The sequence below is a fragment of the Perognathus longimembris genome, chromosome 23 (genome assembly GCF_023159225.1).
Source record: "Perognathus longimembris pacificus isolate PPM17 chromosome 23, ASM2315922v1, whole genome shotgun sequence".
Classification (NCBI taxonomy): Eukaryota; Metazoa; Chordata; class Mammalia; order Rodentia; family Heteromyidae; genus Perognathus; species Perognathus longimembris.
In genome coordinates, this window is record NC_063183.1 from 34,156,780 (window position 1) to 34,169,156 (window position 12,377).

At 58.7% G+C, this 12,377-nt stretch overlaps 2 protein-coding genes across 7 annotated transcripts in view; one reads left to right on the plus strand and one right to left on the minus strand.

Moving 5' to 3' along the window:
• Nucleotides 1-1,532: 1,532 nt before the first annotated feature.
• Nucleotides 1,533-8,907, minus strand: LOC125340448 (basic proline-rich protein-like). Its single transcript, XM_048332064.1, has 5 exons — nt 8,888-8,907; nt 6,057-6,273; nt 5,278-5,830; nt 5,161-5,180; nt 1,533-2,246 (listed from the first exon to the last, which is right to left on the minus strand). Exons 1-5 carry the CDS (start codon nt 8,905-8,907, stop codon nt 1,533-1,535), a joined length of 1,524 nt encoding a protein of 507 aa, XP_048188021.1.
• Nucleotides 8,908-11,597: 2,690 nt separating this feature from the next.
• The window catches only part of Meis2 (Meis homeobox 2), a 174,338-nt gene continuing 173,558 nt past the window's right edge, over nt 11,598-12,377 (plus strand). For 3 of the 6 annotated variants that reach the window (XM_048331939.1, XM_048331940.1, XM_048331944.1), the window contains exon 1: nt 11,604-11,854. In XM_048331939.1, coding sequence (XP_048187896.1) covers nt 11,843-11,854 — 12 coding nt within the window. In that variant the 5' untranslated portion in view covers nt 11,604-11,842. Of the gene's footprint in view, nt 11,855-12,240; nt 12,285-12,377 lie in introns of those variants that run through there. The other 3 variants (XM_048331942.1, XM_048331941.1, XM_048331943.1) reach the window with 3 other exon arrangements.

Genomic DNA, 12,377 nt, shown 5'->3' on the forward strand with positions numbered 1-12,377 from the left:
GATAGATAGTGGAATAGTGTTCTGCCATAAAAAGAATGAAAGCTTACCCTCTGTAGCAAGGTGCATAAAACTTGAGGTCATTAGGTTAGGTGGAATAAGCCAAACATCCACCACACGTGTCACACATTCTTACTCATTTGTGGAAATAAAATGCCAGTCTCATAGAAAAATCCAGTGACGAAGTAGTACCAAGCGCCTGGGAAGACCTGGGGGAAGAGATGGAGAGACATGAACTAAGGAACACCAGAACACAGCTAGATGGAAGAGATTCATTCTCATTTTCCATAGTAACGTAAGATAGCTATTGTTTACAAAAATGTATGCTATATTTCAAAATAAGTAGGAGAGTATGAAAGTTTCCAGCATGTAGAAATGATGAATGATTCATAACATGGAAGTGTTTATTGCCCTGATTGGCTCATTACACATTGTGGACGCATATCAAGCTATTAGACTGAACCCCATAAAGATGCATAAATGTGATGCCTGGGGTTTTTGTTTGTTTGAGAGATTAGATGACCTAAGGATACATAATTAGCATGGGACAAACTGAGGATTCAGCCTCTTCCTGTCCAACTCCAGAGCCTGTTTTCTGTGTTCTTCTTGGTACCAGGAGTTGTTCTCCATCTCTTCAGAGCTAGAGACCACCCCAGAAGTGATCAGCCAGTGCTCTCCTTAGGTGTGCTTGAACCAGAGGTCTCCCTCCTTGGGTAAGAGCTGTGCCCATCCATACAGCAACCACTTTTGAAAACCTAGTGGTCCATGTGCATTCTTTTCATTTCCAGTACTTGGCTTGACATGCAGCTTTGATTTCTAACTCTGAATGAGATACCGCTAAGGTTAAAGGTGTTAGACAAAGGGGGACAGTGACATTTCCACTATTTTGAAAAAGAATATCTTTCTCCTGACATACTTCCAAATTAAACAAATGTAAAGGATTTCCCTTTTCTGAAGACAAGTCCAGTGTATCGAAATACGCCTTTATGTGAGGCTTGACTTTCTTTAATTTCAGTTATCCATGGTCAACCATAGTCCTAAGTTTTAAGTAGAATACCAGAACTAAGCAATTCTGTAAGTTTTATTGAAGCATATTTCATATTTGTGCCATTTCATTATTGTCTTTCTTACTCTGCCCAATGTATAAATTATGTAAAAATTACACTTATTAATTATTAAATAATAAGGATGTGTTTACAGAAAAACGCTAGGCAGTCCAACCTGTGTTCTCAGCACTACCTGTGGCCTTGGTGTCGCCCGTGTGTCTTGGCATGTGCCCTCCGGATACAGAGTGGGGTGGGGCCACTGTATCCCTTTGCTTGGGGTTCAGGGCGACTCGGAAGGAGGGGGGTAACTGAGGCCCGGGTATTCTGAGTGCATGGGCTGGGCTGGAACACAAACCAAGACTACCTGAAAGTATTCTGGTGCAGTGAAGAGGGGATGGAGAGAGCGTGAGAGCTGAGGTGAACTGAAGGTGAGCTCCAGCAGTGTCCCGGCGAGGGCCGGGGAGACCCGGGCTCCCTCCCCGTGAGGGGTCAGAGGCTGCTGTCACCGCTCACGGGAGAACTACATTTGCTGGAGAGGGAAGCCGGAGTCAGTATGGAGGATAAGGGGCCCATCCGACCGCGAGCGGTGGGAGCTTCCTGACCCCGCGCCGGCTGTAATCCCAGCCCGCCCGTCTGCCAGCGCGTGGCCGGGCACTCGGAGCCGAGGGCGGCCCGCCGGGTGGGGCTCGGGCTCCGCCGGCCCGGCCGCAGCACGTGTTGGCGGAGTTTCTCCTGGTCAAATGGCCGCAGCGGGCGCGGGCCCGCCCCGCGCCGGCTCGGGTCCAGGGCTGGCGGGGGGGGGGGGGGGTGCGGGCACGGAGGCGGGCACGCGGCGGCGGGCGGCGCGGGGCCCGGGCTCGCCGCCCACTCGAGGCCGTGGCGGTTCTTCCTCCCCGCAGAGCCTGGGGGGGCCGGGGAGGCCCGCGTGCCCGTGCCCCGGTGGTAAACGCCCGCCCGTCGGGGGCCCGGTGGAGCGGCGGGGGAGCCGGACCGCGGCCGAGCGCGGCCCGGCGGAGGGGGGGTGGTGCTCGGTGACCGGACCGCCCCGGGACGCAGGTTGGGCCGGGGCTCGGTGCCAGCCGACTCCTCAGACCCAGACCTGCCTGCGGGGCGCTCGCCTCCCTCGAGAGGCGGGTTCCGGGCGACGCCCGCGCGAGCAGGGCCGTCGGGGCTGTCGGCCCGTGACAGCGCGCGCCGGGCGGCCTCGGGGGGTGAGGAGGAACCCCGGGGGCGCTTCGGAGACGCGGGCCGGGGCCGCGCGGGGCCTCGTCAACTCCCCGGGACTTGGCTTTGCCCGGAAAGGGTGCGGAATTAACTCCGGGCGAGGCGGCACCTGATGCGCCAGCACTGCGGGCCGCGCGGTCTTGTGGGAGAGCGCGGGGGGGGGGGGGGGTGGAGGGGAGGGGAGGGGGGAGAGGGCGCTCCCGCCGGAGCGGGCCGGCCCGGGGGCCCGGGGCTCCTTTGTTTAAGCAAGTTAACCAGGCTGCGGGGCGCTCGCCCCCCGCGGGGGCGGAACCCCGCCCGCGCTCGGCGGGGACCCCGGCCGGCCGGCTCGCTCGCAGCCGCCCGGAGCCGGCGGGGGTCCGGAGCCCCGGCCGGGGTCAAGTCGGGAGTCGGGACCGGGCCTCGGCTCCCGGGGCGCTGCGGCGCGGGGCGCACGGACGGCCAGGGTCCCCGCCCGCCCGCGCCCCGCCGCCCGGGGAGCTCGTCAGCGACCCGAGCGTGGGAATCGAGTCCAGCCGCCATCGGGGGCGGGGGGGAGGCTCCCCCGAGGAAAGCGGCCCCTCCCCGGGCGGCGCGAAGTCCTGGGGCGAAGGGGACACTCGCGCGGGAGCTTTGGAAGGCCGGGCTGGGGCGAGGCCCTGGCTCCCCGGGCCCCCGGTGGGTGGCCCAGCTCCGCAGCCCCGGGCCCGGCCCGCGAAGCCCCGCGCGCCCGCGGAGGAGAGGCCCGTGCGGCCTCGCAGGGCGCGCGCACGGGCCGCCCCTCTTCCCCAGGGCTGGGGGTGCCGCGGAGGGCGTGCTTGCATGGGGACCCCGCTGGTGCCCACCTTCGGGCGGACGGAGGCGTCAGGGCAGCCGCGCTCTTGCAGAGGGCGCGCGTGTCACTGAGGGGCCCTCGACGCCGCGGCGCGGCGCAAAATTAGACGCAATTAAAAACTCAGGCGTTCCGACTGACTTTCCAATTAGGTTTATTGTCTGCGCTAATTGCCGCACAAAGGTATCACTTCTTCCCAAAGGCACTACCCCCCCCCCCAAAAAAAAGGCCGCCCTACCTTTGGCGAGCCTGGGCGGCGGGCGGCTTCCCCAGGTGCCGCCCCGGCCCGGCCCGGCCCGGCCCCGCCCGCCGGCACCCCTCCCCCGGGCGCGGTGCTTGGGCGCCGCCGAGGCCCGCAGCACCTCGGCAGATCCCCCGTGCGGACCACGACCGCGGGGCTGGAGGGATCTGGCGAGGGCTGGGGAACTTCCTGAGGGAACACCTGTCATTCTCGGCGGGGAGGCCTAAAAACCACCCAAGTCCACAGAGCTGGGCGCGGCATCCCCGAGGACGACCCTGCCGAGCGAGCAAACACCACCGCAGGTGTCTACAGACGCCACACCAGACACGCACGACACAAACTTCGTCTTGCACTTTATTTTTATTTACCTTTTTAGACAAGGATGAGTATGGAAAAGCTTTTCGGTTAAATTGATTTTAAAAAAATACTGACATTGCACTACAAAACCAAGCAAGGTGTGTTTGTGGGTGTGTGTGTTGCTTGCTTTAATGTCCAAATGGACTTAAGTACATTAAAAGGATGGTGCAAAGTGCTTCAGTGAAGGAAACAAAAACACATCCTTACAGCGAGTTCAGACAGAAGTGGTCCTGTCTTTCCTATCACACTTGGAATCCTGGGGGAAAAAGTGAAAAGCATGAAATTAGGCAGAATGTGAGTTTATAAATTTCAATTAGTCTAGATGGAGAGTATGGAGGATTGGGATATTCATGTTTCAATGGGATAGTTTAATTCCTATCAGACTTTAGTGGATCTGAGCTTTCAATCTGCCTTTCCAATGTCCACCCCATAAAATAAATGATGTGCAAGGTGAAAATGGACAGAATTAAAACAGTCAATTCTGCTTCCAGCATCTTTCTATTGAGTTCAAAAGCTTTTAAAGGTAAAAATGTGCCGATCATTTATACACATATATAGGATTTCCTTTTCTATCTTTTTGGCTTGTAAGTAAACAAAAGTTAGGAAAGCCTTGTATTTCGTTTTCCTGGGAAAGCGGGTGCCTTGCGGGGGACCCTGGGCCGGTGCTGGGGCGGCCTGCGGGAGCCCCACCCGGAGGGGGGGGGCTTTGAAATCTGTAGGATTTTTTTTTTTTTACCCCTGCCTAAATGACATATTTTTTGAGCTAGGGCTCAAAAAAATATAAACGATACAAGTGCTCTAGTACATGTCTTGGGGAAGAAGTTCGAAGAGGCACAGTTGGCAGAAAGGAGGACATCTCTCTTTGAAAGTTAGAAGTGGGGGGGGGGCGGGAAGTATAAGCCTTGATGGAAAATTGAATGAAAGGCAGCAAACGGGTTTTTTTGGTTGTTGTTGTTTTGTTTTTACTGAATCCTTTGAAGAAACTAACATGGATTTTCCAGAGATGGGGTGGGGGCGAGGGAGTCCTAGGGTGGGCATCTTATGTAAATGAGCAAATTGGAAGTGTAGTACAAATCCGGTGTAGTCACACTGACAGCTCTGACAGTATTGACAACATAAATATATGTTTGAACACCACACTTCCAGACACTTAACCGATGAAGCAATAAAAAAAATTCGACTACAATATTTCAAATAATCGACATTGATGTTTTGATACATCATTTTTATACTCTGAATCGATCTATCACTCTCAAGCTGGTCAATTTTAAGTAAAAACAGGCTGCAATTATTTGCACCTTACCTAATGATGACCTAATAGCAGCCCTGGGCACTAGTCACACCGAGCTGCGCTCACTTTTTCACCACTAAGGAGCTCCCCTCCCGCCTGGGTGGATGGTGGCGATGTCCTGGGTGGGTCTGGGGTCTTGGGTGTGAGTTTGGGGAAGAAGGCTTTACTTGTCCGCGGGCAAAATTCCGCTCACCTGTGTCAGCATCTGCCGGCCTGTGCGGAGGAAACAGTCTTCATTTTTATTTCCCAGTCAAAACTAAGCCCCAGGACACAAAGCAGGGCCTCCCCTCCGGCCCCAAGTCCCCCCTGCCTTTCCGGGACGGGAGGGGCGCGCGCGTGTTCACGCGTGTGCGTGGGCACAGCAGCCGGCGTTCCCGGGCTTCCCGCACACTTGGGTGGGCCTGGCCCTGCTCTCCCGCGCTTGGGGTGTTTTGCGAGGGGTCTGGTGGCGGCGTGGGGCCCGGCTGAGAAACGGACCCCAGTCCTGGAGACCATGGAAGGCCGCGGCCCGCGGCCCGCCGCCCGCGGGGCGTCCCCGCCCGGCCCCGGCGAACGCCCAGCACGGCCTGGAGCCGAGACGCCGGCCCGGGCCACGAGTCCGGCGCCCCCGGGGGCTGACCGACGGCCAGGGGGCGGCGGGCCGCGGGGACGGCGCTCCCGAGCCGGGAGACCTGTGCCGGGGAGGCGGACGGCAGAGCCGGGGAGCCGGGCGAGCGAGGCGGCCGGGGAGGCGGCGGGCGCTCGCGCCTGGAGCCCCGCCAGATAGCGCTAGAGGGCCGCTTATGGAGCAGCCCGGCCCGGCCGCCCGCCCCGCGCGCCCGCGCGGGGGAAGCCAGGCGAAGCCGCCCGGGCGCCACTCGGCCCTGATTTCAAGGAAGAGATTTAGGTAACCTGTGCTGATTGCAGGGTGAAAATGGATGGTGGAAGGCCTAAGTATGAAAATAAAGAATCAAGCAAAAACCAAGCAAACAAAGAAAAGCCCCCTTCCTTCCCTGCGCCGGCCCAGCTGGGGAGCGAAGTTAACCCGGGAGGACTTGGAGGGAACTCTTCCCACTCCGACTTAGAAGGCGCGGAGGCCCGCGCGCTCACAGGGCGACCCAGGTCTGCAGGAGCGAGGCTGGCAAAGTACTCGATGGCTCCGAGGGGTGTGGGGACGCGGCAAACACACGACTGGAAACGCCAAATGAAATAGATATCAAAAGATTGCAACTGCCGGCCCTGAGCGCGCCGGGGCCGCGGGCTGCCCCCCTCGGTCTTTGTCCCCACACTAGGCTGGGGACTGGCCCTCGGGGTCCCAGTCACACTCCTTGGGGAAGAGATTAGAAATGTACTCTGAGGAGCTCGAGGTTAGAACCCCGAGACAAGTGCTATGAATAGAGAGGAGCTGGGGACGAGGAGGGGTGCCTCGAGAGAAAGGTAACAAAGTATCCTGTGGCCATTGTATTTGCTTGGTTCAGTTAAGCAAGAAAATAAACTTTTATCCCACGTGATTCTTTACTTTCAAATACTGACTTGGTGTTATCCTAATTCAGGTCTTATGTCACAAGTCTAGCCTCTCATTTTAATACTCTGCTTTGCTTTTACCATAAGGAATTTTTTAATCAAAGAATTCACATCTTTTCTTCAAACCAGGAAGCAGGACTTTCCTAAATAATCACCTTGCAGAGTAAACAAAAAAATAAAATTACTTAGTACAAAATATTTCCAACCAAAACATTACCTGAAACTACAAACAAGACCAAGGTTGGATTGATTTGTTCCTCTTGCAAAGCATCATTTTCCCTAACTGCTGTAAGAAGACAAGTAGGATTTAAAAATCCTGTGATTTTCATACACAGACCAACACTTCAAACCTCACAGTTCTGAGGAATCGAAAATTATTTTTCCAGAAGATCTATAACTTTTTAGCCCATTAAAATCAAGTGAGATAAAAAAGAGTAAAAGAAACAGCGTCAGAAATACAGGAAAATTCACCTAAAATGAAGCCTGAGTTTACAAATGTTCAGTTCATATGAACAATGCTCTTTAAACTATAGGAGCATTATATTATTCCTTTTAAATCATAAGTGTTGCCTAAATAGCATTGCATGTTGGGCCAAAAAGAAAAAAGAGAAATGGAAAAGGAGCAGTTTTCAGAAGTCTAGGGGGATGCTTCAATAAGAAAGGAGTGATTAAAAACAGACTCTTAGATTTGAGAGGCCCATTCCCCTCCCTTTCACTCCCTCGTGGCCCCTCCTTCCCTCTTTTTTAATGCCACCACCCCCTCTCCAGAGCTAAGTAGCTGATTTGGGATTCTGAAGAAATGGGTTTCGCCGTCCATATTTGTTCTGGGGCACTTGTAAAATGCTATGTGCAGAGGGTCTTTAGCCTCCTGATTGTCTTTGGATTGTTTTTTACTGAAACAGATCTTTTGCAGTTAATGAGTGCCCACGCAGCTGGACAGCTCCTCTCTGACACTGAGAACTCTAACCCCAAAATGACCCCAATTTGACACCGCAAGATGAAATTTTACCGCCTGTTAAAACCATTTCCAGCCCGGGCCGAAGGAGCTGATTGTTGACTGAGGTGTGTGCTGCCTCCTTTGACCCGCAGCTCTCCCCCTTCTCGGGGTCCTGCCCCGTCTATTTTCCCTTTGCCCCAAATGTGGGAGAGCAGGTGAGCTTGGCAGCCTGGGAAGCTGCACCGGGGCTAGAACCCGGCGTCTGCCGAGCACCGCCAGGCTAGAAACCAGAAAGTCCCAGCACCTCCACGGCGGGGAATGGCTTCTGTTGGAATGGAAAGCCAAGGTATCGACCCTGGAAATTCTTAAATGCTAGAGAAGCCTTGCTTTTTCTGCTCCATTAGTAAAGATACCTGAAAATTGCAGATTTGAAGTAATACTCCTTTCATGTCATTAAAGTGATCATGAACCAGTACCCTGAGAGTCAACTCCAACTTTATCTGTTGGGTAATCCACTACACTGGGATTGCTCTTTCAAACCAACAGTTTCATAAATGACAGGCAACTGGGTGGCTAACCCTTCCAGTTACGAGATAATCGGCAAGTTGAATTTCAAAACAGATGAAGTGTAGAACTGTACTTTAAAAATACACTTCTTAACTAAGTATTTGGAGTTAAAGAGGGTTCCTTTTCTTTTCTTCTTCTTTCCTTTCCATTATCTTACAGGGCCGTATTTCTCACTACCTTCTACACCTAGAGTGTTCTTTTGTTTAATATACTCAATAAAGTGCAAAAGAAGTTACTGTATACTAGAGAGGAAGAAGAGCTGAGCTAAATAAGACTTCTGATCACCGAAAGGATAAGATACTTTACTCCTCTTTCGTAAAACCCAAGGTTATCACCAGATAATCAAGCTATTACTAGCTTAACAATTGTTTGAGAATATAGAAAGCATCAGGCTACGCGAATTGTTTTTACTCGGTTACATCGGAAGAAGAATCCTTTTGGAAGATCCAGGGAAGTTTTTCAAATCAAGGACGCTAATTATGAAAAAAAGCACAAGTGGCTTAAAACAGGAGCAAAGCAGCAGTGTTGTTGAGTTTTGACATTCCTGTGCACAGAGGTTCAAATGAAGTTGATTTCTACAGAGGAAGTGTGTACCAAGGAAATAAAGGAGTTTCTTTGAAACAGAAAAGCAACTGGCGTTCACTTAACATAGACATTTGAAGCATCAATAATCCTACTGGCTACAGTAAAATACCCAATGCCGAATTTAAGGGAAAACAGAGGAAGGGAGAGTGAGTATAAACTTCAAGGTGAATTTGCATCCACTAACATCCTCAAATCGGCAAAGTCAGAAATTCACAGCAGCGAGCCCAAGCCTCTCATTCCTGGCTGCACCGAAATTGCCTAACTGGCAGCTGAAATATAATTTTGGAGACCCACGTTTCCTTTTCTTTCCGGTCTTCTCGTTACTCACCTTTTCTTATATGCCGACATCAAGTGAGGATATTTTTAATCGTGGAGTTCTTCTACAGGAAGGAGAAAGGAAGAAGGGGGGAAGAGGTGGAGGGAGGTCCCGCCCCGCCGCCGGCCGCTCCCGCTGGGCCCCCGGAGGCTGGGAGCCCGCTACGAGCGACGCGGGGAAGCCGGGGCGCGCTCCGCCGCGAGCCCCGACCCGGCCCCGGCCGCCCCGCGCCCCGGCGCCGCGGTCTCCGCGCCTCGGCCGGCCCCTCGGCTCCGTCTTTATACGCGAGCGCCGGTTCCCGCGGACACCATTGTTACGATGCCTCGTTTAATCAAACTGTTTAATTGCTCTGGTAATCACTATCATCATCCCAGGTGCTCAATCATCCGTCATTTGGGGAGGGCTTCGGTGACCTCCCGGGCTCACTCCCCAGCCCCGTAAAGCCAGGCCAAGTTTCCCGGCCCGGAGCGGCGGCGCCGGCTGCAGTCGGAGCCCAGTTTGCGTGGCTGTGAAGCTCACGGGGAAGAGGGGAAGGGCGGGGGTGGGGGTGTTGTTTTTTTTTTTAAAGAGCCCACCTAGTCACCACCTCTCTCTCTCTCTCTCTGTCTCACACTCTCACACACACACACACGCGCGCGCGCGCGCATACACTCCTGTCGGCCGCGCTCATCCAGGCCCTCCCCCCGGAAAGTGCGGGCGAGGCCCGCAGGCCGGCCGGGCTGCTTCGCACTCTCCAGCGCGGGCTCCGGGCGGACGGGGAGCGGCGGCCCGGGCGCCGTCCTTTCGCCGTTCCCCGCGGAGACCGCAAGCCCGGGCACCCGCGGGAAGTTGGGGCGCGCGCTCCCCGCGGGGCCGGAACCCCGGGCGGCCTTGGCCCGGCCACCAAAGCTCCGCCCCCGGCTCTGGGCGCCGCGCGGCTGACGCCCGCCGCCCCGCAGCCGGCTGGGGTGCAGCCCGGGCCGGGGATTGGACGGGACCCCGGCCGGAGCTCGTCCACGCGAAGCGGCGTGGCCAGGTGCCTGCCTTCCCCGCACCCCCGGCCCTTTCGGGGAAAGTTCTTTCCGAGCCGCCCCGCTCTTCCCCGCCCGGGGAAACGCGCGTGTCGTTCTCGCAGCCATCCGGCCCGAAGCCGGGCTCGACACCCCACGCCCTCCGCTAGGCAGCCCCCTCGCCCCGTCTTTCCCTCCCCAGCTTCCCAGCTCCAAGTTGGATCCACTTTGGAGGCGTGCGCACACGTACACACACCCGCGCGCACACCCGCGCACACGTGCACGCGCGCACACCCGGCGACGGCGGGCCTCGGACGCCCCGGCGCGTGCCCCCCACGGCCTCCTCCCGACTCGGCCGGCGCCCCGCGGCCCGTCCCGGGTGGCCCGGGGCTGCGCGGCCCGACCTGGAAAAAATGAACCCCGCCCGCCAGGGTCCGGGGTCGGCCCCGCGGAGAGCGAGTCACTCCGGAGCTCCAGCCCGGACCCCGCGGGGAGGCTCGGGGGCGCCGCGACCCGCGGCCCGGGCCGAGGGGGCCGCAAACTTAGCCGGAACAAAAGCCCGGGCGCCGGCCCCGCACGGCCCCGGCCCCGCCGGGCGGGAGCCCGGGGCGGTGGGGAGACGAAGTGGAAGGAAGTTTGAAATCAAACAGAAAGAGCCGAGGCTGTACCGTGCTTTCCCCGCGGGGCTCTGCGGCGGCCGCCCGCGCTCCCCGCGCTCCGCGCCCCGCTCCCTCTCCACTCCCTCGCGTCCCGAGCGAGCGCGCGTGCGTTCTCCGCTCCCCCTCCCTCCCCCCCTCCCCGGCGCCCGGGCCCTCGGGCGGCCCGCTCCCCTCCCCCGCGCTCCCTCCTCTTCCTCCCCGCCCGCCGGCCCGCGGAGGAGAGGCGCGCTGATTTGCTCGGTCCGCGCGCCCCAGCCGCCCCTCCCCCGCGCCCGCCCCCGCGCCCGCCCCCAGCCGGGCCGTCCCGCCGCTCCCGCGGCACATCAGAGGCCGGCAGGGCTGCGCCGCTCCTCGCGCCCGCGCCCGCGCCCGCGCCCGCGCCCCGCGCCCGCGCCCCGCGCCCGGGATGAGTCTCCGCCGCACGCCGGGCTATGGCCACCACGACTTCCGGGTTCCGTCATTTCGCTCTCCCGCCGCCGACCCGCGCCGCCAAACTGAGGCTCTCCCATAAGCTCGGCGGCAGCCAACCTGCCAACACCTCCTGACACGCACTCACCTCCCGGAGGCGCGGACGCGGGCGGCGCCGCCAGCCCCGGCTCGGCTCCGCGCCCCGCTTCTCCTCGCCTGCCCCCCGCGTTCTTTGAACAATACTTTAGAGAGCGAGGACCTCGCTCGAGCGCGCGGGGCCCGGCGGGCGCAGGGGCCGGGAGGAGCGCGGAGGCGCGGGCGCCCGCGCGGAGTTGACTGGCGGCGGAGCCCGGCGCGGCGGTGCCCTCGCCGCCGCCGTCAGCCGTCACTCACCCGCTACCTGACGTCCCGGGCTCTGATTGACAGCTGGAGTGGCAAAAAGCCATGGAACGCGACAGTTGGGTTACATGTGGGCTGCTGACGGACCGCTCCTAGCCCGCACTTGCGGGGCTTGACGGGCTGCTTTTTTTTTTTCTTTTTCTTTCTTTTTTTTTTTTTCTCCAACTGAGAGGAAGAGAAGAGAAAGAGGGGGAAAGGAGGACCGCGGAGGAGGAGGAGGAGGAGGAGGGAGGGGAGGAGGTGGTTGCAGGAGGAGGAGGAGGTGGAGGAGGAGGAGGAAGATCAGGAGGAGGAGGAAGAAGAGGAAAAAAGAAAAAGAAGAAATAGCACGGGGGGGGGGACCCTTCATTTTCTTGCCTGGGGTTTTCACCCCCCTAAAAATACCGCGTTGGAGAATTGGCAGAAGTCTCCTCGGTTTGGGGGGAAAGGACTCCTCAGCCTAGACCACTTTCTTATCCGGACTGGGACACTCCATACTCGACGCACCCCGGAGTTTATTGGAGCGCAGCCTGATGGCGCAACGGGTAGGTCTGAGCCTGGGCACCCGGGAGCCGAGGACGCCCTCCGCGGGGCCGCCCGCCCGCCGCGCCGCCCGCCGGCCGCGGCTCTGCTGGTGATGGCGGCCGGCGCTGGGAGGCACACGGCAGCGGAATTATTCATCGGCTTCTTCCCCCCCTTGCCTCTGCGTGTGTGCGAGTGTGTGTGCGTGCGTGTGTGCGTGTCTGGGCGCGCGTTTTCCAGCGCGGAGCGGGCGGGCGGAGCGGGCGGGCGGCGAGTGCGTGTGAGCGGAGTGCGCGCGTGCAATTGTTACACGCCGTCGCCGGCTTCGGCTCGCACCCGCGCGGCCCCCGGTTCTCCGCCGCCGCCTCGGCCGCCCGCCCGCCCGCCCGCCCGCGCGGCGTCTCCGAGGCGGGCCGGGAGGCGCGGGGAGCCCGCCGCTGAAGGATGTTCCTGGTAACTTTCTCGCCGTTCCTCCCGGCCCTGCCCCGGCCCCGGCCCCGGCCCCCGGCGCGCCGCGCTGGCGGCCGCCGCTGCCCGGCTTCTCCG